General features: G+C 37.4%; 1 protein-coding gene across 1 annotated transcript in view; it reads left to right on the forward strand.

Moving 5' to 3' along the window:
* ITGA4 (integrin subunit alpha 4) overlaps positions 1–25,852 on the forward strand; it is a 95,098-nt gene that overhangs the window by 24,055 nt on the left and 45,191 nt on the right. Inside the window, exons 7-15 of the mRNA XM_043577206.1 lie at positions 1,018–1,103; positions 2,245–2,307; positions 2,397–2,534; positions 6,370–6,481; positions 12,418–12,512; positions 14,321–14,411; positions 14,986–15,031; positions 15,402–15,556; positions 18,064–18,218. Of these exons, the coding sequence (XP_043433141.1) occupies positions 1,018–1,103; positions 2,245–2,307; positions 2,397–2,534; positions 6,370–6,481; positions 12,418–12,512; positions 14,321–14,411; positions 14,986–15,031; positions 15,402–15,556; positions 18,064–18,218 (941 nt within the window). The remainder of the gene's footprint in view (positions 1–1,017; positions 1,104–2,244; positions 2,308–2,396; positions 2,535–6,369; positions 6,482–12,417; positions 12,513–14,320; positions 14,412–14,985; positions 15,032–15,401; positions 15,557–18,063; positions 18,219–25,852) is intronic.

Below are 25,852 nucleotides of genomic sequence, written 5' to 3' on the forward strand. Positions count from 1 at the left end.
CTTTTATAGGCATTCGACACGAATTCATTGAATCATGTATGAGTAAGTGTAGTTTCTTAAAGGACCAGCTGAAAGTCAGTGGGGCTATCGACAGCATTCTACACAATGAGTAACATTATGAAGCATACGGATCTAAAAACAGCTCATTGACCTTAGCCTCATATGTTCTTAGAAAATATTTCCCAGCGTTTATTCTTGTCTTTCTCCTTCCTCTCCTTTTCCTCCCCCTCCATTGCCTCCTCATCCTGTGTAGTAGGACACTTTATAGTCTGTATTTCTACAGAAACCCAAGATTTCTCAGCATTGATTCCTGTTACAGTAAAAAGGGATGCTTTTCCCATAGCTTTTTAGAAAATACAGATTTGTTAATCATATGTGCTTCAAATGTAAGCAACCTATACTCAGAAATAATTACAATAAGAAAAAGCGGTGTTATTTTTCCCATTCATACAGTAAGAATTCTTTTTCAAACAGAGGGAATTTGCTTACAATTCAACATTTAATTGTTTGTGGTTGAAGTATATCTTGAAGTATTATAAAAAATATAACTTAGCATTATGCCTTTTGTCTTATAACAAAATATCTTACCATTTGTGTCCTCATACGGTTTGATCACTGTAGGAAGATTCCATGGTAAAAGAGTTGAAGTTTAGGGAGTTTTTGCTTAAAGTTTAACATGTTAAATTTTAGATCTCTAAAACATTTCACTTGTAATACTAGAAGCTAGCATATTCTGGTACTACATAGAGACCAACAGACCAGATGTAAAAGTGCTCTCTTTAATTTCTAGGACTTGGAAATGAAAGCCATGTGCCTAGCTTCATAACACAGACTAATAATTGCTTAAAGCATATGATAAATGAACAGTTTTGAATATTGCTATGCTAAATATTCTTAAAACCGTTTAGTGTAGTCTTTGGAATTCAGTCTCCTTTGATTCTGTGAATGGATTTATGATGATATATTTTACCCATTGCAAATAACGATTCCCATGGTTGTTGTCCACTTTCTTTGAAGGCTACTCAGTTGGAGCTGGTCATTTTCGGAGTCCGCATACTACCGAAGTAGTTGGAGGAGCCCCTCAACATGAGCAGATTGGTAAAGTAAGAATTACATTTTTACATTAATTCTTGACAAAACTTCAAGGAAACTGCATGAGAGAATGAGATACTAAAGGAGAAACTGCAAAAATTCTAAGGAATGAAAACTAAAAATGATGAGCTGTGCACTGCCTTTCATGGTGAAAGTTGTATGGCTTTTAGATTAAATTTAACAGAAAAGCTTAAAGGAAAATTCTGAAAGTCAAATTGAGGCTTTTCTTTCTTTAAAAAAATTTTTTTTAACATTTATTCATTTTTAAAATTTTTTTTTCAACGTTTATTTATTTTTGGGACAGAGAGAGACAGAGCATGAACGGGGGAGGGGCAGAGAGAGAGGGAGACACAGAATCGGAAACAGGCTCCAGGCTCTGAGCCATCAGCCCAGAGCCCGACGCGGGGCTCGAACTCACAGACCGCGAGATCGTGACCTGGCTGAAGTCGGACGCTTAACCGACTGCGCCATCCAGGCGCCCCCATTTATTCATTTTTGAGAGAGACAGAGTGTGAGCGGGGGAGGGGAAGAGAGAGGGAGACACAGAATCCAAAGTAGGCTCCAGACTGAGTTGTCAGCACAGTGCCCGATGCAGCCTGATGCAGGGCTCAAACTCATGAACAGTGAGATCATGATTTGAGCCAAAGTCGACGCTTAACCGACTGAGCCACCTGAGCACCCCAGAGGCTTTTCTTGTGAGTAAATTGTTTTGGGAAAAAGAAAAAGATCTCAAGATGTCTAGGGAATATATTTACTGGTTACCACGTTTCTAGGTGAAGGGATATTGAGCGAGCTGTATGTTTTGTGTAAGACCAGAAAGAATCAGATGTTCTTTCTGGTTCTGGATTTTTTGTTCCACTGTAGTGTGGACATCACTAAACTTTTCTGAGCCTTACTTTGGAAAGTGAGGCAAACAGCACTTTGTGCTCTAAGGGATTAAGACCGTAGTCCCTGAGAAGATAGTTCAAGGAAGGCATATTAATGTGAATGTGGTTCCCTAAAGCTTTTGAATTACACCCAAAAGGATTTTTTTTTTTTTTAACTCTTTGGGCAGTTACAAGTTGTGAACGTTGATGTTTTGATCACCTGAGGATTTTTTTTTTTTTAACGTGATAGCAGTCTTAGTTTTTCTAACTCTGTTCCTAATTGCAGGCATACATATTCAGCATCGAGGCCAGAGAACTAAACATCTTATATGAAATGAAAGGTAAAAAGGTAATGTCTCCACCTTTGGTATCACCGAGGGCTTTCGTGAATCACCCTGCTGCTTTTCTTGGTGACGGGATCTGGTTTGTTTTGGGCAGCTTGGCTCCTATTTTGGAGCTTCTGTCTGTGCCGTGGACCTCAACGCAGACGGCTTCTCAGACCTCCTCGTGGGAGCTCCCATGCAGAGCATCATCAGGGAGGAAGGCAGAGTGTTTGTGTATATCAACTCTGGCTCAGTAAGTCCAATCACTCACCAGCTGCAGTCCGTCTATGATATTATGATACAAACTGAAGTTAGTTCAGGCTTCTGAGGCTATAGATTCTCAGGCTTATTTTACCGATGAAAGTAGAAACTCTGCTATTGTACTAATGCTCTAAAAATGAAATGGAACATTCTGGTGGATGGGAAGCGGTCCCATTTTGACATTCCAGAAGTAGGAGATTAGTTGTTCTGGTGTTTTTCTACTGACATCTTGAACTTCAAGTAAAGTTTCTTTTAGTTTTATTATAATGCAAATCTCATTTGAAAGAATGATTTTTATCTATCCCTCAAAATGTAGATTTATTATTGGTTCTGTAGTGAATGTCTTTGCTTACAAATATTATCAGAAGTAGAAGATAAAGTACAAAATGTTTTTAATTTATTTATTTGAAAAGAATAGGAAACAAGATGTGTTTGGATAAAATGTTAATTTACACAATTTATGTAGATGATATTCTTGATATAAGAATATAAGGGAGGGACCCGGGTGGCTCAGTCGGTTAAGTGTCTGGCTTCGGCTGAGGTCATGATCTCACTGTTGGTGGGTTCAAGCCCCATGTTGGGCTCTGTGCTGACAGCTCAGAGCCTGGAGTCTGCTTCAGATTCTGTGTCTCCCTCTCTCTCTGCCCCTTCCCTGCTCACACTCTGTGTCTGTCTGTCTCAGAAATATTAAAAAAAAAAAAAAAAAATTGAAGAATATAAAGGGCACCTGGGTGGTTCAGTCAGTTAAACATCCAACTTGGGCTCAGGTCATGATCTCACAGTTGGTGGGTTTGAGCCTCACATTGGGCTCTGTGCTGACAGCTCAGATCCCAGAACCTGCTTTGGATTCTGTGTCTCCCCCTCTCTCTCTTCCCCTCCCCTGCTTGTGCTCTGTCCTTCTTTCCCTGTCTCTCTCTTAAAAATAAACACACATTTAAAAAAATGGGCATGGTTCATTCCAAAGTAGATACAGTAGGTGTACAAGTAAGTAATTACTGCTTCTGGTTGAGTTATAAATTATGGGAGATGTTGTGGAGTAGAAACTAACCACTTCACAATTCAATTTAAAGAGTTCTGTTGACCTTATCTTGCCAGTCTGTCTTCTTGGCATTAAATAAAAACAAAGAATTGATAGGGCCTTGATGGAGTCTTCTTGGTCTGTTCCTTTGATTTAAGAGAAAGAACGGAATTGTGAGAAAAGTGACTAATTTCTTAAGGCACAGCAATTTTAGTTAGGATTCAACAAAGTAAAATCTGTTTCAAGAAAGTATTTGTAGTCTTAATCAATGGTTTTAGAGCATTCGATAAGGTCCTATATTAAGCACTGGCCTAAACACTTTATGATTTGAGAGTGAATAGTCTTATACGGTTAAAAGATTTTCAAAGTGCCGAATACAGAGCAGCAAAGTTGTTAATTGGGATTCCCTAGACTGTGTTTCCACTTAAATTTAATAGTCAAGGCATATCATCGACAAAGTGATCATGCATATCTCCTTAACAGTGATCTCAAGCATTAGGTTTTTTTGCACAGATATTTCACATTCCCCTACTCATAAATGGTCATCTTATACTAGCTACATCCTCATCATGCATACTTCTCTTTATAAACTAAACTTTTGGAAACAGCTTAAAAAGTAATCCTATACACCTAAAATAAGGCAGTATGTGATCTTTTTTTCCTCATTGAAGTCTAAAGCAATCCTAATGGGAAAAACAAATAAAGTGTGTTCCTTTGATTTAAAGGGCAAGGAAGGAGCTGTACCCGTTAGGCTACCCTCTTGTTCTTCTCTCATTCCTACCTGGAGGCACCACTATTGAACATGGGGTAATTTCATAACTGATTGCGGTTTTTAACCCTTCTGACCTAGATTATTCTTTCTTTGTTCCCTTCCTACTTCCTATTTGTTACCTCTCTAAAATGGCACTAACCACTGCCTGGCAGTGGTTTGGCTTGGTACTGTCTGATCTTCTCCTGGAAGTGTTTTTCTACTGCTGTGTTTTTAGGGTTTGAAAGAGGACTGAAGAAATAGGTGCTCAGTAATTGTTTCTGAATGAACTGAAGGGAGAATGATACTTGAGTGAATCTTGCTTCCACCTGCTTCTACGAAAATAATTCTTAGAGGTCGCCAGAGGTCACCATTTTCTGACTGGAGAATACTTGAAGAGTGATCACTACTTCTTGAAACCCTCTTCGTGGAACTTCAGTGCCATTCTATTGTTTTAGGTCTATACCTTCTCGTCCTCTCTGGAGCCCATTCTCCCTTCTCTTTAAATTAGGATTTCCCTTGGAGTCCAGCTTTTTCATCCCTTATTCCCTGATAAAATAATTCCTGTTTTCGGTGCCAGTGATTTTTGTCTGCAGAGATGATTCATTAAAAAAAAAAAAAAACACTGAGCAAATATCTGAAATGTAACAAAACCTATGGAAATAGCTAAGAATAATCTTAGTTCTGACCTCTAAGACCTCAAGTCTAGAAAAGACACAAACATGAGAGTAAAGAATTTAAGTTTAGGAGTTGTTTGGTTGGAAAATAAAAGTGGAAGGGTATTTCGTAATCAGAAGAAAAAGAACCTGTGTGATTAGGGGATTATGAAGAGACTTATTTAAGAAGAGGAAAGGATCTATGATGAGCGCATGGATTTTTTTTTCTTACTACAAAGGAGTGACATAATCAGAGTTTAGAAAGAGGTCTGGCAGTTGTTACTGCAGTGGCTCAATATTGCAACATTATTGAATGTCTCCTTGTTTTTTTTTTTTTTTTCCTTTTATTTTTGAGAGAGCACAAGCATGGGGGGGGGGGGGGGGAGAGAGAGAGAGAGAGAGAAACACAGAATCTGAAGCAGGCTCCAGGCCCTGAGCTGTCATCACAGAGCCTGATGAGGGGCTCACACTCATGAACTGTGAGATCATGACCTGAGCTGACCTCAAGTCAGAGGCTTAGCTGACTGAGCCACCCAGGTGCCCCTGAATGTCTCCTTGTAATACCTCATCTTCCAACTTAAGAGATAGCAGTTGACCAACCCATGTTTCATTGCCGCTAGGATAAGGCTCAAGGCTAGCTTCCGTTGTGCCAACTCCTCAACTCAGAAGCCTTCAGTGGCTTCCTGTTCCCTAAATGGAAATAAATTTCCCTCAGTATTCAAAATTCCACACCATAACACTTTGGTTTTGTTTTTTGTTTTTTTTTTGTTTTTTTTTTTTGTCTCCTTCATTCTACATACCGTTCATAACAGCCAAATTCTTTGGAAATTTGTTTTGCTGATTGTATTCTCTGCATATTAAAATTGTGTCCATCCTTCAACAGCCTCCTTGAATACCATCTCTTATGAAATCTCTCCTTGCTTTTACAGTTAGATATGCTGTTCTTGATAATACAAAGCAGTCTGTGCTTCTCCGTCATTTCCGTGTTCGTGCTAAGCCTTCCATGTAACTGGGCTTCTTCAGGAAGGGGAGACTGTCTCCTACACACACTGCTTGGTCCTCCTTCGCCTCCTTCCTCTTTGCACAGTGCATTGCCTTTAGTAGGAACTCAATAAATATTTGCTAAATTGAATTATCAAAATGATTTATTGGATTTTCAAAGCCAGGGATCATGAGTTCGACAATTTTTATGTCCTCTGAGCTCTAATCATACTATTATATGTGTTGACATACTTGATAAATATTTATTGAATGGAACGGAGATGTGTGTACTAAAGCTCAGTCTGTAGTTTGTCCAACTTGTTTGAAGCATTAGAAAAAATCCATATCCAATTACAACAGTAAATCATGTGTAAAGTTGTCAGAGAGGGTTATAATGACATCTTTTCTCCCCTTTTCTGTCTAGGGAGCAGTAATGAACGAAATGGAAACAGAGCTCTTTGGAAGTGACAAATATGCTGCAAGATTTGGGGAATCTATTGTTAATCTTGGAGACCTTGATAATGATGGCTTTGAAGGTAATGAAAAGTATCTAATTTGGTACTTGACTTCTGCTTTTAAAATGGAACATGGAAGATAATATGATTGGAGTTTTAAGTTGTTTGCCTTTCTGTAGAAAATGGAGCCAAAATGTTATGCTAAGCTCATTTTCTTTTTGGTGTTGTACCTGACTTCTCCTCACTGGTTAATTATTCTTAATTGATTGCAGACTCATTAGACCAGGCTATTTAACTCTGTGTACAGTAAAGACACTGACAAGACCCAACAGAGGCTGGCTGCAGAGCTGGAGCAGGGTTCTAGAGGACCCCGTTGTGCCAGGCATCCCTTGTTCAGGTGCTACGTTGTGGGACAATTTGGTGAATGGCAGGAGAGCACGCTTAGCAGTAGTGAGGGGCAGCTGGAAGACCCAGTAATATTGGCTATTGACCAACTTATATGGAAGCCATTCCCTAATGCACTAGATAGTTCTGTCATAACTGTGCCTATTGCCTGGATATCAGCCCTGCTGTTGAAATACCTGTGTCTACCAGCCTTTCCTCTTAAAATTTACTTTTTTTCAGTCTAATATGGAATGGTAACCAAGTCTGGTAAAATTGTGCATAGGATGATGAATGGGTTTGAAAGGAGGGTGTGCAATTTGTAGAGTTCAGTAAATAATTATTTGATATTTTCAGGGCTCAGAATTGTCTATCTTAATGTAATCATTAGCAATTGGTATATGGTAATAAGTTGAAACTGAGTTGGATACAGGAAATAGATGAGGGAGCACTATAAGTTCTCGCTTATTTTTAATACCTCTTACACCAAAAGGCTTCATTCTAATTGTTTAAAATGTGTTGGTCTTTGGGGCGCCTGGGTGGCTGTTGGTTGAGTGTCCGACTTTGGCTCAGGTCATGATCTTGCAGTCAGTGAGTTCGAGCCCTGCATTGGGCCCTGTGCTGACAGCTCAGAGCCTGGAGCCTGCTTTAGATTCTGTGTCTCCCTCCCTCTCTGACCCTCTCCCACTCATCCTCTGTCTCTTTCTCTCTGTCAATAATAAATAAACATTAAAAAAATAAAATGTGTTGGTCTTCAAGAAGAAAGTTAGTGGGTTACTGACTATATATTTTGAATACTTTGAATATACATTGAATAGATATCACATATTGAATATATGGACTCTATTAAATGTAAGAGTATAATTTGGTATACAAATATTACCATTTCTAGAGTTTTACTATCTTATTAAAAATAAAGGAAATTAAGTATATATTTTTAAGGTTATGGTTACATGTAAGCTTTACATTAAAACTTCTATAAGGTTTTATTATGCTGTATTTCACAAGAGTCAGCAATTCTGATGTTTATTGAGCGCTTACTTTGTGTCAGATGTACCATGCCAGGTGGAGAGTATATGCCATAATAAATGTAAATAAAAGAAATAGTGACACCCTTTTCTATAATTTTAAAATCAAATGGAATATAAAATTAAGACCTTAAAAAAAATCTTAAGTGGTGAAATTTAGGGAATTTACCTAATAAATATCTATGGATAAAGCCATGTTGATGCACCTTGACATTTCATAGATATTATGAGATAATGCAGTTCTTTCCTTGAAAAAGAAAATCATTCAGTAAGATACTTAGTTCTGATTCCTTATACATCTTGTTTTAATTGAGACATTTGAGGAAAACCATTTGCTGTTTTGAATGTACTAAAACATGGGTGAGTGCACATGAGAAGTGATTTTTTTTTTTTTGGTGGCATCAAAATGTCAATGACAAACCTGAATTCTTAAAATCAGATATAGTGGTGAAAAGGTCATGGACATTACTCCTGTAGCGAGGAGAATCCCAGGCAGTTTTCCAGTGGCGTGTGAAGGACAGAAAGTGTTCTGTCCATGAGACTTAGGAAGAGGAACTAGGGGAGACCTTGGGGGTACGAGGCGGTCTTCCAGACTGCATGTGAGAACCTAGGTTTCAGACACCACTTTGTGTCCTAAAGTCTTCGGCTCTTGACTCCTAAAGGTAATGGCTTTACGTGTTCTATTCAAACACATATGATTATATGATTTAGGATTCTATTCAAATGATTATTTCTCATATTTCAGTATATTTTTGTGCTATTACAATTTCATTTATAATTTACCTCATATTTACATTTAGCGACTCTATTAATGCTGATTCACTTCAGTGCATGCTTATCTTTTTCTACTTTATCAGTTCTAATTTTTTTTTTTAGTTTTATTGAGATGTGACTGAAATACATCGTGTAAGTTGAAGGTATACAACAGAATGACTTAATATATGGATGTAGTACAGAATGATTACCACCTTGTGTCTAGTTAACATCTATTCCCTCACAGTTAATTTTTTTTCCTTGTGATAACTGAAGATCTACTCTCTTAGCAACTTTGAAATAGATGATACAATATCGTTCACTCTAGTCATTACACTGTACCTTGCATCTCCAGAACTGTATCTTAGAACTAGAAGTTTGTACCTTGACCTTTTCACCCAATTCCCCCTACCCCTCAACTCTGGCAACCACCAATCTGATCTGTTTCTGTGAGTCTGATTTTTTTTAGATTCCACATGTAAAAGTGAGATCCTACCGTGTTAGTCTTTCTCTGGCTTATTTCACTGAGTAAAATGCCCTGAGTTCATACATGTTACCACAAATGGCAGGATTAATTTCTTTTTTATGGCCAAGGAAGCCTTTTATTTTTGCCAATGAGTAAGCATTTTGCACGTTTTTGATCTTAACAAGACTGTGCTGATTTGCAAGTGGGCTCAGCGTGTTGTACTTCTTCACTGAGGTTTTTAATTCTTCTCTACCATATCTGCCTAGGTGAGAAAGCAAGGAACCTGTGTCTTATATTTCTTTGTTTCCCTATTCTTTTACCGCATCTTCTATCTTATTTAATTATTCTGGAGTAGATGGGTGAAGTTACTTTTTGTTCATGGCAGTGTGTGGGATTGTGTAGAAAGGGGATGAAAATCTCACCTGTTCTTTTTCCTTCCACGTCCAGTCATAGATGCAAACAGACTTAAAGTCTTTACTATTCACACTTTCGTGGTGCTTTGTAGAGGAGACAAGTTATTTTTGCATTCATTATATCCTGTCCTTTTTCTTTTTTTTAATTCAATAGGAAAAATCAGGCTGAATGTCCTGTGTACTTAGAAAAGCAATGCAGGCCATTTTCTAAGGAGATAACCAATTTGGCAAGAGTCCAGCATAAAAATCTCATCAAGAGTGTGAGGAAGTTAGGGAATAGGTACATGAATAAACCTACATGATGGACACAACTGACAGCATTTTGGATTTCATCCATAACATTGATACGGAAAAACCACTTATATTTTGGCTTAAGTTTTTTCACCTTGAGCATTGACTTCTAGACTGTATGTTTGAATATTTTTTAAGCAGAGCCATAATGAAGTATAAGCTGTGTATTTATGTGCCCCTGAAATGTTTATATATTATCACGTCATTAATTGAGCAGTTCTTTTGACTGCAGGAGTTTGCAGGAGAGGAAAACACTGGAGATAGTCTGTAGTGTTCATGATTCCGTAGAGCATGGTTGATGGGTGAACACAGGCTCTGGGAGCCAGACCGCAGCACTTATATCCCAGCTTCTTCATATCCTAGCTCTGTGCCCTTTAGCAAGTTACACTCTGTGCCTCAGTTTCCTCATCCAAGTTGGAATCAAAAAGTACTTATTTGATAAAGTTTAAGAGTTACATGAGAAAAGCCCCTACTACAGTGCCTGCATTATAATAAAATTGTGTTTATTTCCATTGTTAGCTGATGTTAAAATTATTTTGATTATGCCAATAATTGTTACAGTTTGCACTAACAATGAAATAAAATGTTCTAAAAATTGTCAGTGTTTTGCTCTGTATGTTGTGTCCCAAACTGACTTGGATAGGCATGAAAAAAATATTATTAATAATACGTATTTTCCTTATTCCTGTAACGTTTGCTAACATTTAGTATGTTCTGTAACAGATCCAAATGTAATCATAGGAAATAAGAATTTGGATCTATATATAAGAAAGGAAAAAAACTGAATATAGTCCACAAGTCTTCTGCTTGAAATGACATTGATTTGGGCTTTTTTATATTTCATTTGAAAGGGCACATCTGTATCGTGTCAAGACTTGTGCCTTTCATCACTAGTGCTAGTGACTTATTGCGAGAATTTCTGTGTGTCAACAGCTTCATAGCCCCAGGCTCGTTAGCTTTACGTATCATCGAGAATGAAGATCCAGGACTCTAGTTTACTAATGATGTAGCCATAGTAGTTGAAGTATAAACCAGCCCTGACTACTGAGATCTGTGACAGGTCTTGCCTTCAGTGGCCACAGGATGCTTTCCCCCCACTCCTTCCCTTACCTCCCTCTTCCTCTCTCCTTCTCTCTCTTCCTTCCCACTCCTTCCCCTTATGTACCTGTGAGTATTTAGTTTGCACAGGTATGGCTCCAGCTATTTCAAACTCATTGTCATTGTTCCTGTGTCCCATGCTGCCCCTTAGTCCCCTGTCATGATGCAGGCTATTGTCTCTGTCTAAACTGCCTTTACCCTTTTTTTTTTTTTTCTCACCTGGCTATGACCTGTCATTACTTGAATCTCAGCTTGGGTGTCCTCTTCTATGTGAAGCCTTTCCTCATTTCTACCACCTTCTCATATGTGGTGCTTTCATTCTGGTTTTACGTTCTCTTCTTCCCTGCTAGACCACAGTCCCTTTTCATGGCCCTCTCCTGTATGTCTGGTTTCTGTCAAATGCCTAGAATACAGTAGATGCTCAATAGTTTTCCACTGAATAAATCAACAAATGGTTATAATTGCACATGAGGATTTAAAATAACTGGCACAAGTCAAAAGAGCGCAACCTTATTATGTTTAAACAATATATAAAGTATGTCTATTATTTACTTTTAGATGCCATTAGAAATTGTACAACATTTGGCATAGAATCATATCAAAGAGGTATTTATTCTCATTGAAATAGCAGTCATCAATTACCACCGTAGCTGTTAAAAAGGTTTCAGATCTGATAAACTAAGAAGTATTGACTATCATGAAAGCAAACTTGCTGTATTTTGGGTTTCTATGAAAGTAATAAGAAAACATTGCATGTAAATGAACCTATGACTAAACCCAAATAAATGTAAAACTAATGAAATGCTCTTGCAGCTGTAGAAAATTATTTTTCTCCTGTGTGTTGTATATTTATGGCCCTTAAGCAATCATGTCATTCCTAGTTTGTTTTCTTTTGCTTATGTCAGTTGATGAACTCTTTTTTCTCTTGGCATCATAACCTGATACGAATCTCCATAAAGTCGTAAAGATGATGTAGTCATTACTTTACAGAACAAATTCAGTTTCCGAAATCCAGTTTGCATGTTTATACATGGGTGGGTGGATACAGATGTTCTTAACAAATACCTTAATACTTTCATTAGAACAGGAATTTAGAGGTCATTTGCAAATAAAGTAAAACCCAGAGCTCAAAACAAGGACTCTTATGGTTATAATATTCACAGATGATAATTTATTATGTGCTCAGGTCTGCTCTAAGCACTGTACATGAGTTATGTCCTATGCTGAGGGTGAGTTCTCTCATGATCCCAGGCTATCTGTGAAGGAACTGAGACACAGGTTAAGAAGAGGGCCCTGCTGGGGGTCATGATTTGGTGGTTTGGCTCTAGAGGCTGGACCCTTAACCATTACTAGAGTGTCTTTCAGAGCCATTTGCTCTTCTTCTTCCATGCACAGACTGTTTTATACCATTCTGCACATTGTTATGATGACGGATGCATCTTGTGATGTTTGTTTTCTGTGTAGTGAGTATTCACTTCTTGATAAGGAACTTTCATATGTGATATGAATTAAGTAGCATGAAAGTCTTCAGAGTTGCATTATTTCTATTAAGAATTCATTTTTTCTGCCATTTAAATCCTTGAACAGATGTTGCAATTGGAGCTCCACAGGAAGATGGCTTGAGAGGTGCTATTTATATTTACAACGGCCGAGCAGATGGGGTCTCACCAACGTTCTCACAGGTAGGATACTATTCTGCTTTCAAGAGAAGCATTGATGATAAACGGTTCCTGAAACTTCCAGGGTTAACGTAGATTTATTTTTCTTAATTTCCTCTTTCAAGTACTTAATGTATTCTATTTCACCCTTTTTCTTATAATAAAAGTAGTTGGGGGGCGCCTGGGTGGCGCAGTCGGTTAAGCGTCGGACTTCAGCCAGGTCACGATCTCGCGGTCCGTGAGTTCGAGCCCCGCGTCGGGCTCTGGGCTGATGGCTCAGAGCCTGGAGCCTGTTTCCGATTCTGTGTCTCCCTCTCTGCTCCTCCCCCATTCATGCTCTGTCTCTCTCTGTCCCAAAAATAAATAAAACGTTGAAAAAAAAAAATTAAAAAAAAAAAAAAAGAAAAAAAAGTAACATTAGTTGGTCTCATTTTGAAGGTCATTAATAACTCTTTGGAATCACATGTTTTCTCCATAACTAGGAGTTCTGGTTCACATCCATTCTAGTTTGTATTTAATCTAGTAAGGATTTCCTCTGGGGGCTCTTGGGTGGCTCCACCTCTTGATTTCGGTTCAGGTCGTGATTTCTTGGGATTCTCTTCCTACCTCTCTCTCTGCCCCTGCCTCCCTCACACACATGCATGCGTGCTCTCTCTCTTGCTCTCAAAATAAATAAACTGAAAAAAAAATATTTCCTCTGCATTCCATCAAATTTATGTTCTGAGATAGTATCCGTACTCTTTCAGATAAGTCCATGTGGATTTGATTAACTGTGTCTTGCAGTGTGCCTAAAGTCCCATGTTTCAGGGAGGTCGCACAGGGAGAGCAAACACATGATACTCTGATTCTTTCAGGAAGCAGCCGCAAGATGGGAGTTTTTTTTTTTTTTTTTTTTTTTTAATTTTTTTTTTTTTCAACGTTTATTTCTGGGACAGAGAGAGACAGAGCATGAATGGGGGAGGCGCAGAGAGAGAGGGAGACACAGAATCGGAAACAGGCTCCAGGCTCTGAGCCATCAGCCCAGAGCCCGACGCGGGGCTCGAACTCACGGACCGCGAGATCGTGACCTGGCTGAAGTCCGACGCTTAACCGACTGCGCCACCCAGGGGCCCCAAGATGGGAGCTTTTAATAAAGTTCCCTGGTCTAACTCTGACTTGACTTTTGTCATTCGATAAATCGGGGTATTTCAGTGTATAGGAAACACTACATACATATGCAGAGAAGAAAAGTTTTTCCAAAGATCTTTTTGTGGAAATATTAGCTAATACTGTTATTCTTGACTGAGCAAAATAGGTAAATGGTTCTCCATATTGAACATGAAACCTCTGTACTTGTCTAGTAAAAACTATTGACTTTCTTAGTATGAATAGTGGCCAGACACGAATAAATCTATCCGGATGTGAAATTAGACATATGGAATAGGAAACACGTGTCTGATGTCAGTTGTCACATGCTAGGAAGCAATCTGGCCAAATGAGGTGGCTTTCATCATAAGCCTGAGTAGTAGGGAAATAAATACAAAGCCTGAAAGAAGACTGGGGAGAGAGAGAGAGTCAGGACTGTTTAAGATCCCTTCTGTATAATTTTCTCTTTGTGACTTTTTCTAGTCAGAAAGTGATTTTTTTCTTGGCAAAAAATAGATGTTATCTGCCCAACTCAAGCTGGCAACTTTCATTTCTTTTAGATGCAAGTATTTGACTTAAATGCATTTTGTTACTAAATGTGCCTAGGTGTTGTAAGGCTCATGATTTAACTAGATCGTTGCTGCTTTGAGATATTCTTTGAGATATTTGAGTGTTAAAAAACTGCTTCCTACTTACCGATTTTTCAGAGAATTGAAGGACTTCAAATCAGCCAATCATTAAGTATGTTTGGACAGTCTATATCTGGACAAATTGATGCAGATAATAATGGATATGTAGGTGAGTATTAAATTGACTATTTCATAAATTGAAATGAGCTCTATTGGGGTGTTGCCTTATTACAAAGTACATAGAACTGGTATGGAAAAGTCCTAATTTACTGGTAATTTGTTTCTTTCCTTTTTAAAGCTTTTTTGAATGCAAGGATGGGTCAGAAATGATCAAATAATTAGTTGTACCGTGTTAGTTACTTGACATTTTATTCCTTGTTCTTGAAAAAATGAAAGGCACCCATGAAAATTAAACATGAGGTGCTGGAAAAAAAGACACTTTTTTGTACCTTGAGAGGAGATTCCTGGGTGACTATGTGTAGTCTAAACGTTGAATTTTTTAGTAAACTTTATAAGTTTTTATCATAAAGTTTGTTTACATTATAAAGGGATGAATGTTATTACAGATGAATAGACTCAGATAAATGTGGAATGAATCCTAAGATGTAAGTATATCTTTTGTAATTAATTTTCTGTAAATAGTGTTTTGATACAGTCATAAGGTGATACATAGGTATTTGTGGCTGGAAAGCAATTCTTTTTGACTAATGATGTTCATTAATCTGTTGTTTTTCATCCTCCAGATGTGGCAGTTGGTGCTTTTCGGTCTGATTCTGCTGTGGTGCTGAGGTAAGGTTGATGCATTTCACTGCTTAATGACAATTGGGCTTAATTGTAAATGATGGGAGGCAGTTTTTAAAATTGGCAGTTGTGGTGACCTCATAATGCTTTTTTCTTGGTATTATGAAATTTTATTGAACTTTAGGATTGTATTTCCATCTTACGTGGCTATTATAATTAAATCCTCAGGCTAAGCCAGTATTTTTAGAAACTCAAATGAAAATTTCTCTTGATTCATTCACAGAAATGTAATTGAGTATATATGCACTTTCTACTAATAAGGCAGTTTCATGAAGTTACTTGGTCAATGGAAACTGAAAAAACAAATCCATTTTTTTCTAAAGGAAAAGTAATATTGCTAATTTTATTTCCTTCTTAGGACAAGACCCGTAGTGATTGTTGAAGCTTCTTTAAAACATCCTGAGTCAGTAAATAGAACAAATTTTGACTGTGTTGAAAATGGATTGCCTTCTGTGTGCATGGATCTAACACTCTGTTTCTCATACAAGGGCAAAGAGGTTCCAGGTTATATTGGTAAGGATGGCCTTACAGAATTTACCCTGAGTGTGTATTTCACTCATTAATCTCATGGTCGTCTTCTGAGCCCTGACATTGTTTCACCTTAGAGGTGAATACTCCTTTCTGCCTCATCTTTTGGATTCTCAAGTTACTCTAACCAATGAGTGGGCAACAGTAAGAGGCTGTATATAGTTTTCTGAAAATTATGACAAGAAGTAAATCAGGAGTATCACCTTGCTGTATTGGGGTGAGCTAAACTGAGCTTAATATATGAAATATCTTTAGAATAGAAAGAACATGACCATAGCTGCTTCTTTGTTTAACTGGGCTCCTTTCACAGCTGGAGCTGGCTTAAATTGGAAGTCCTGAGAGGGAGATTGTTCTCTTTATATTTTGTCTTTTGAGTGAGTGAAGAAGCTTATCTCAAACCTAGACGTTGATTTCAATTTCCATAAATAACACACATCTCTTGAGGATTTCCTATGACTGTCAGCTTCTGAGAGCCATGTCCATTCCCTTTATATAGGTACCTCTCAGTTGCCCGCTCTGGAGAAGAGAGTATTGATAGGGCTCATGCAAAATTGTGGTTAATCTCAAATCACATATATGTGACTTTATACACATTAAATTTTTTCTAGCAGGTTATGTTCCTAATTATGTTATACTTAAGCTAGTATTAGAATAACTACTAGTGAAACTAGCCAATGGTAGAAGAGTGGCATACTTGGATTTATTATTTGGACATTAAAATTAGATAAACTTCATGAGCCACCCAGGACCTATCCAGAGTTGATTGTATTCATGACCCTGCAGACTCTCATCATCTAAACATCACAAAGGGCAGCAAATACACCGAATCAAACTATGGATATGTAACAGAAATCTCCTTCTGAATCAGCCTACAATGAGAGGTATAGAATGAGCGTAGTGTATCTACTTTAGAACAGACTCACTTTTCATTGTGCACTGCAAAAGTCCTGGCTAGGCATACAATAGTAGGAAAGTGGGCAAAACTTTAACCTGGTTACAAGAAGTGGCATTTTCAGGGCATGACCCCAGTAACACAGACAAATTGATGGATTAGCTGAAAGACAGACGTTGAATTGATACGACTATCTCCCTTTATGTAAAATCCGTGTTTGTTGTACTACCGATTCCATTGTGACCAGATATTTTTAAAAATGGTTGAAAACAAATGTGACACTCGTAAATAATCACAGCGCTGTTACAAAAGCAAGCTTTAGAGGTGCATAGAATGAGTCCTTGGGAGAAATAATTCACATGGTAAGCATTTTTCATAAAAGCCGATGTTTTGCCACTTACTGTGAATGGATTTTTATTCACCCTTTTTTCCTTTACTTTTTGCCTGAACTCCTGGTGATGAATTGTGGATGGCTGTTTCAATTACTCTTTCATCTCTGAGACACTGAATCTCCGCTATTGTAATTTTGAAGCCAATTGATTGGGACTTCATTGTTTATTTTATAAATAAAAGTCAGGTTAAAAGATTTATTTGAAACTTGTAGGAGTAATACAGGTTTTATCCTTATGTTTCCTTGAAACAAGTAGATAAAATCGCTCCGAAAGAATAAGTTACTCCCAAGATGTAAATGAAAACTTCAGGAATTATATAAATTCTTTAAAATATCACTTATGAATTTATTGCTCCTATATAATGAGCGATATCTCAGCAGACTGTTAATGTAGCTTGTTTTGCAAAGAATTCTTTTAGATTAAAAAAAAATCGCTCTTTCTTTGTAATATCTGTCTTGGATTTTTTTTGGATACTTATTAAATTTCCTTATATTTTTGCTTATTGAGGATATTCTTCAGCAGATGATTATCTACTATGTGATATTTGAAGTAAATATTACTAAACTGCCAGAATATTTATTCAGAAGATGTCTATATTTGGCACAAACCAGCACTGGAAGGTCAAACTGGAAACCAATAAAAACATGGAGGAGACTAATCAGGGTCTAGGGCTGGAAAAGGAGACGCCTTTGGGTGAACTGTTTATATGGGTTTGACTTTTGAACAATTTGTTCACTTTTCATTTTGAAAAATAATAAAAATCAATCACCTCTCAAGTCAGAAACAACAATGAACCCCACCGTGTATAAAATTAGTGATACGTGATACGTGAGTGCAGTATTCTGTCTGTGGCTCTTTAGTTGGACATTCTAAGAACAGAAGGATTCCAAAGAAATATGCAACTTAGAACTTTTATGAGTAGTTACAATTTTAGTATTGTAGTTTTGAAGCATATACAGGAAGATTAAGTAAATACCTGAAGATGGTAACAGTTAAAACTAGAAACCTAGAGAAAAGTTGATTGATATTTTATAACAATTTTTTCAACTTGTGTTTTCAGTATGTGTCGTCTTCCAGATTTCAGGTTAGTTTTGAAAAGCCACTGAAATAAGAAAATACTGGATATCATTTTGACTATTTTCATTTCAAAAATAAATGCTTTTAGGTACTTATTTGCATTAACTGCAATTCTCTCTACATTTTTGCAGTTTTGTTCTATAACATGAGTCTGGATGTGAACCGGAAGATAGAATCTCCATCAAGATTTTACTTTTCTTCTAATGGAACATCTGATGTGATTACAAGCAGCATGAAAGTGTCAAGCAAAGTAGCTAACTGCAGAACACATCAAGCATTTATGCGGGTAATGTAGACTAGTTTTTTATTAATGAATGTGTAAACTTCAGTATTACCACTACAGTGAAAATCTTACTGCATTGGTATCTTTTTATAAAATGTGGTTTAAAAGCAGATGTGATTCCCTCCTGAACTAGCTGGCCTATTGTTACAGGTTAAGATGTTTGGCAATCCTGTGATGTGGCTAATGCAGAGTCCGCATTTTGCATCTTCTTTATTTCACATTTATCACATTTTTACTGTGTCATTCTTTTTAAAGATTTGCCTTTTCCTTTGTACAATTGCTATTTTCCTATCCCTGTTTTATATGCTTCCCTAGAAATGTACATATTGAGTAGCTCTGCTGAGCCTGAGATCTGCTTCCAGGTAGGTTTTTCTTGACAGGGGTGTGGTAGGGAAGGGTAGGGTGGGGGCAGGGAAGTTGGTTTGTTTTTCGTGTGACTCTAATGAAGCAGAAGCCATCGTGACTGCGTTTGGATCAGGTCTTTGTCCCCATGCCAGCATTGTTAGTGATGTCAGTGGGAACTCGCACAGTTGCAGCGTGGTAGGGATCATCTGTGGGCCAGGACAATGACTCTCAAGATGTTTGGGGGTATGTCCTGCCAAAGCACAGCCAGTTTCATGTTTCTTTTATTAAAATACTCATTCCCAAACTGATCATCACGTTCCTTGCGTTGGTCAAATTTTATCCTATGGAGCAGTGCCAGGTCGTTTTCATTAGGGAATGGTGTACTTCATCAGAAAATCTATGGCCACAAAGAAGCCAAACTATTCCCAGGAGCCCCTTCTGGGATTGCAAATAGTAGCCTCCGCTTAGAACTTAATTTTCCCTTGGATACTTATTCCAAGCAAATGCAAACAAGCATCAAGTTTCTAACACTATTAAATGCTAACAGCAATAATCCCTATGCTACTTCCTCATTTCCCTTAACACTTTTTATTGTACTAGAATAAAGCTATGAGATGGTTGAGAACCAAAAACATAGAATGATACTAATGTAACCATCATCTATATGTTAGGGATGAAAGAGGGATTTTTTTAATGCTATATAGTTGAGATTGTACTTAGTCTCCAAAATTGACTCACCTATCATTGAGACCATTTTCAAGGCAGTAAAAGGGCTGACATTAGACATTCACAAAGAAACATTGTGTTGAATTTGTATGACAGGAAACTGATCTGACTTGCTTAGTTACTCCTGTGTTTCTTGGCATTGTTCCAACAAGTAAGAGTTCATCAAAAATTGTGTATTTTCGTTGGGATACATTTGTAGTAGAAATGACAATTTAGCAGAGGTTTCTTGACACACACTTGTAATGTTACCCTGATGTTGATGGTGGCAGGTTAACGGCGATTGACTTTCGGCCATATTGTCAATGTCAAACAAAAGCATTTACCTCTGGGATTGGTACACAGTAGGGACTTTTTAAAAAGTGATTGACACCATTATTAAAATTAAAACAGGTCTAGTTGTTATTCAGGAAGATATGGGAAGATAATGAGTGCATTGTCCATTCCCACCACCCTGGTAACTGGAGGTATTTCACAATGCTAATACTACTGTGCTTCTAGAGTCCAAAAGAACCTGATAGTCTTTTTTTTTTTTTTAATTTTTAGAAGATGTATATTTATTTTGAGAGGGTGAGAGAGAGAGAGAGTTGGAGAGGGGCACAAAGAGAGGGAGAGAGAGAATTCCAAGCAGGCTCCACACTGTCAACACAGAGCCTGTTGTGTAGCTCGATTTCATGACCCTAGAAACATTACTTGACCTGAAATCAAGAGTCAGACAATTAACTGATTGAGTCACCCAGGCACCCCAGAAACTGATATTATTCTGCCTTCTTAATGATAGTAAAAAAAGAAGAGCAGTGGTCAGGACGCTTGGATTGTCTGTCCCTTTGTTCCATAAAACTTGTCCAGTATCAGGAATATTAATGGTCATATTCTACTTCAACGTCACTTACAATGAAGTGGGGTACACTTGTTAATTATGTGGCCTGGCCCACAGCCTCCACTTCTCACAGGACTCTCTGTCTGCCAGTTGGGCACACTTTCCTCCTATGGTCCTTGGCATTGGTCATACCAGATAAGCTCCACTTAATTGAGTAGGTATTTGAGTACCAACATTCTGTTTGAGACACTTGTATATATCAATGAAGGAAATGTAAAGAGATTACTGCCCTCACCGTGTTTATAGTCTAGTGGAGTGAGGTAAACAACATGATAAAAATGTAAATTTTAGACTATTTTACAAGATAAACATGATCAAAAAAGAAAAGGGCAGGGCGCCTGGATGGCTTGGTCAGTTAAGCGTCCGACTTCGGCTCAGGTCACAATCTCACAGCTTGTAGGTTTAAGTACCACATCAGGCTCTGTCCTGACAGCTCGGAGCCTGGATCCTGCTTCGAATTCTGTGTCTCCCCCTCTCTCTGCCCCTCTGTCCTTCCCTCCCTCCACCTGTCTGTCTCTCTCTGTCTCTCTCTGTCTCTCTCTCTCTCTTTCTCTCTTTTTCTCTCTCAAAAATAAATATTTAAAAATTTAAAAAGGGCAGAGTACAGGAAACTGTGGAGTGCTGGAGAAAAAATGAAGGGTGCATTTTATTTTATTTTTTCAAGTATAATTTACACACAGTGTTAGATTAGTTTTAAATGTTTTATATAATGATTCAATCATTCTGTGCATTAGTGATGATCACAAGTGTCCTGTTTTTAAAATTTTAACTGCAGTGTTTCACTAGTTGCAGCTGTACAATGTAGTGATTCAACGGTTCCATATGTTACTCAGTGCCCATCAGGATAAGGGTACACTTAATCCCATTTATCTGGTTCACCCATGTCCCCAACCTCTCTCCCGCTGTTCTCTATACTTAAGAGTCTGTTTTTACCTCTTTTTTTCTTTGTTTTGTTTCTTAAATTCCACAAATTAGTGAAATCATATGGTATTGGTCTTCCTCTGACTTACTTTATTGAACATCCTACCCTCTAGGTCCATCTGTGTTGTTGCAAATGGCAAGAATGCATTCATTTTTATGGCTAATATTCCAGTGTGTGTGTGTGTGTGTGTGTGTGTGTGTGTACACACATGCCACATCTTTATGCATTCATCTATCAGTGGACACTTGGCTTGCTTCTATGTCTTGGCTATTGTAAATAAGGTTACACTAATCATATGGGTGCATATTTTTTTTGAATTAGTGTTTTCATTGTCTTTTGGTAGATATCCAGTAATGGGATACCTGGATCATATGGTAATTCTATTTTTAATTTTTTGAGGAACCTCAATACTGTTTTCTAATAGGCTGCATTAGTTTGCATTCCCACCGGAAGTCCCAAGGGTTCCTTTTTTCTACACATCCTCACCAACTCTTGTTTTTCTTGTGTTTTTGATTTTAACCATTGTGACAGGCTTGAGGTGACATCTCATTGTGGTTTTGATTTGTATTTCCCTGGGGATGAGTGATGTTGAACATCTTTTCATGTGTCTGTTGGCCATTCGTATGTCTTCTTGGGAAAAATGTCTATCCAGTTCCTCTGCCTGTTATTTAATTGGATTTTTAAAATTTTTGGTGTTGAGTTGCTTAAGTTCCTTATGTAGTCTGTATATTAACCCCTTATTGGATATATCATTTGCAAATAGCTTCTCTCAGTAGGTTTTTTTTGTTTGTTGATTGTTTCTTTTGCTGTGCAAAAGCTTTTTATTTTGGTGTAGTCCCAGTAGTTTATTTTTGCTTTTATTTCTCTTGTCTCAGGAGACAGGTCTAGAAAAATGTAGCTACAGCTAGTTTCAAACACATTACTACCTATATTTTCTTCTAGTTTTATGGTTTCAAGTCTTTCATTTAAATGTTTAATTCATTTTGAGTTTATTTTTGTGCATGATGTGAGAAAGTCCAGTTTCATTTTTTTGGCATGTAGCTGTTCAGTTTTCTCAGTACTATTTGTTGAAGAGACTGTCTTTTCCCTATTGTATATTCTTGTGGGTTTATTTCTGGGTGCTCTACTCTGTTCCATTGATCTATGTGTCTATTTTTATGCTAGTACCATACTGTTTTGATTACTACAGCTTTGTAATATAACCTGAAATCTGGAATTGTGATACCTCCTAGTTTGTTCTTTCTCAAGATTACTTTGGCTGTTTGGGGTCTATTGTGGTCCCATACAAATTTTAGGTTTATTCTAGTTCTGTGAAAAAATGCTTTTGGCATTTTTATAGGGATTGTATTGGATCTAGATTGCTCTGGGTAGTATGAACATTTTTTTTTATTGGTTTCAGGAGTAAAATTTAGTGACTTATCACATACACCCAGTGCTCATCACAAGTGCCCTCCTTAATGCTCATCACCCATTTATCCTATCCCCCCCACCTCCCCTCCAGCAAACCTCAGGTTGTTCTCTGTTTTTAAGAGTCTTTTATGGTTTGACTCCTTGTTTTCATCTTCTTTTATTTTTCCTTCCCTTCCCCTATGTTTATCTGTTTTGTTTCTAAAATTCCACATGAGTGAAATTATTTGATACTTGTCTTTCTCTGACTTATTTCACTTCGCTTAGCATAACACACTCTAGTTCCATTCATGTTGCTGCAAATGGCAATTTCTTTTTCTTTCTTTCTTCCTTTCTTTCTTTCTTTCTTTCTTTCTTTCTTTCTTTCTTTCTTTCTTTCTTTCTTTCTTTCTTTCTTTCCCTTCCTTCCTTCCTTCCTTCCTTCCTTCCTTCCTTCCTTCCTTCCCGATGGCCAGTTAATATTCCATTGGGTGTGTGTGTGTGCACATCTTTTTTATCCATTCATTAGTCGATGGACATTTGGTCTCTTTCCATAGTTTGGCTAATGTTGATAGCACTGCTGTAAACATTGGGGTGCATGTGCCCCTTCAAATGAGCATTTTTGTATCCTTTGGATAAATTCCTAATAGTGCAATTGCTGGGTTGTAGGTAGTTCTATTGTTAACTTTTTGAGGAACCTCCATACTGTTTTCCAGGGTGGCTGCACCAGTTGGTATTCCCACCAATGTCACAAAAGTGTTCCCCTTTCTCTGCATCCTTGCCAACATCTGTTGTTGCCTGAGTTGTTAATGTTAGCCATTCTGACAGGTGTGAAGTGGCATCTCATCGTGGTATTTGGTCTGTATTTCCCTGCTGATGAGTAATGTTGAGCATCTTTTCATGTGTCTGCCATCTGGATGTATTCTTTGGAAAACTGTCTATTCATGTCTTCTGCCCATTTTTTTTTAATGGATTATTTGTTTTTTGGGTGTTGAGTTGGTAAGTTATTTATAGATTTTGGATGCTGACTCTTTATCCTATATGGCATTGGCAACTATCTTCTCCCATTCCATCAGTTGCCTTTTAATTTTGTTGATTGTCTCCTTTGCTGTGCAAAAGCTTTTTATCTTGATGAAGTCCCAATAGTTCATGTTTGCTTTTGCTTCCCTTTCTTCCAGAGACTTGTCTCCTAAGAAGTTGCTGCAGCCAAGGTCATAGGGGTTGCTGCCTGTGTTTTTTTTTTTTTTTTTAGCATTTTGATGGTCTCCTGTCCCACATTTAGGGTTTTCATCCATTTTGAGTTTATTTTTGTGTGTGGTGTAAGAAAGTGGTCCAGGTTCATTCTTCTTCATGTTGCTGTCCAGTTTTCCCAAGACCATTTGCTGAAGAGACTGTCTTTTTCCCATTGGATATTCTTCCCTGCTCTGTTGACAATTAGCTGACCATATAGTTGTGGGTCCATTTCTGTGTTCTCTCTTCTGTTCCATTGATTTTTGTGTCTGTTTTTGTGCCAATACCATACTGTCTTGATGATGAAGCTTTGTAATACAGTGTGAAGTCTGGAATTGTGATGCCTCCAGCTTTGGTATTTCTTTTTCAACACTACTTTGGCTATTTGGAAGTCTTTTCTAGTTTCATCAAATTTTAGAATTGTTTGTTCTAGCTCTGAAGAATCCTGGTGTTATTTTGATAGGGATTGCACTGAATGTGTAGATTGCTTTGGGGTAGTATAGACATTTTAACAATATTTGTTCTTTCAATCCATGATCATGGATTGTTTTCCATTTCTTTGTGTTGTCTTCAGTTTCTTTCATAAGTGTTCTATAGTTTTCAGAGTACAGATTTTTACCTCTTTGGTTAGGTTTATTCCTAGGTATCTTATGCTTTTTGGTGCAATTGTAAGTGGGATTGATTCCTTGATATCTCTTTCTGCTGCTTCATTATTGGTGTATAAAAGTGCAACAGATTTATTTATGAACATTTTGACAATACAGTTTCTTTCAGTCCATAAGCATGGAGTATCTTTCCATTTGTGTCCTCTCCAATTTCTCTCATCAATGTTTTATCACTTTCAGAGGCCAGGTCGTTCACCTGCATGGTGTATTCCTAGGTATTTTACTCCTTTTGTGCAATTGTAAATGGGACTGTTTTCTTAATTGCTCTTCTACTTCATTATTAATATGTAGAAATGCAACTGATTTCTCTGTATTAATTTTGTGTTTTGTTACCAGACTGAAAATATTTATTAGTTCTAGTAGTTTTTTGTAGTCTTCAGAGTTTCCCACATATAGTACCATGTCATCTGCAAAGTTTTAATTTTTCCTTACCAGTATGGATGCCTTTTAATTTTTTTTTCTTAGCTGATTCCTGGGGTGGGACTTCCCATACTGTGTTAATAAGTAAAGGTGGTGAGAGTAGGCATCCTTGTCTTCTTCCTGATCTTAGAGGAAAACTTTTCAGTTTTTAACCATTGGGTATGATGTTAGCTGTGGGCTTTTTATATATGGCCTTGTAATGTTGAGGTAGGTTTCCTCTAAATCTACTTTGTAGAGAGTATCTATTATGAATGAATATTGTACTTTGTCAGATGCTTTTCCTGCATTTATTGAGATGATCATATGGTTTTTATCCTTTCTCTTGTTGATGTATCACATTGATTTGTGAATATTGAGTCCTCCCCACCCCCCTGTATCCCTGGAATAAATCCCACTTGATGGTGTTGAATGATTTTTTAATGTATTATTGAATTTGGTTTACTAATATTTTGTTGAAGATTTTTACATTTATGTCAATCAGAGAAATTGGCCTATAAGTTTCTTTTTTTGTAGTGTCTTTGGTCTTGGTATCAGGGTAATGCTGGCCTCATAGAATGATTTTGGAAGTTTTCCTTCCTCTTCTAATTTTGGGAAGAGTTTGAGAAGAATTGGCATTAACTCTTCTTTAAGCATTGGGTAGAATTCACCTGTTAAGCTGGTCCCGGACTTTTTGTTTGTTGGGAGTTCTTTGATTGCTCTTTCAATTATTATTGGAAGCAATTGGTCTGTTCAAATTTTCCGTTTCCTTCTGATTCAGTCTGAAAGATTACACATTTCTAGAAACTTAGCCATTTCTTCTAGGCTGTCTAGTTTGTTGGCATATAATTTTTTCATAACATTCTTTTGTAATCTTTTGTATTTTTGTGATGTTAGTTTTTTCTCCTTTTTCGTTTCTGATTTTATTTACTTTGGTCTTATCTCTTGTTTTTTTCTTGATGAGTCTGGTCTGAAGATTTATCAATTTTGTTGATTTTTTCAGAGAACCAGTTCTTGGTTTCCTTTATCTTTTCTCTCTCTCTCTCTCTCTCTCTCTCTCTCTCTCTCTCTCTCTCTCTCTCTGTGTGTG

Source organism: Prionailurus bengalensis, chromosome C1, assembly GCF_016509475.1.
Source record: "Prionailurus bengalensis isolate Pbe53 chromosome C1, Fcat_Pben_1.1_paternal_pri, whole genome shotgun sequence".
Lineage (NCBI taxonomy): Eukaryota > Metazoa > Chordata > Mammalia > Carnivora > Felidae > Prionailurus > Prionailurus bengalensis.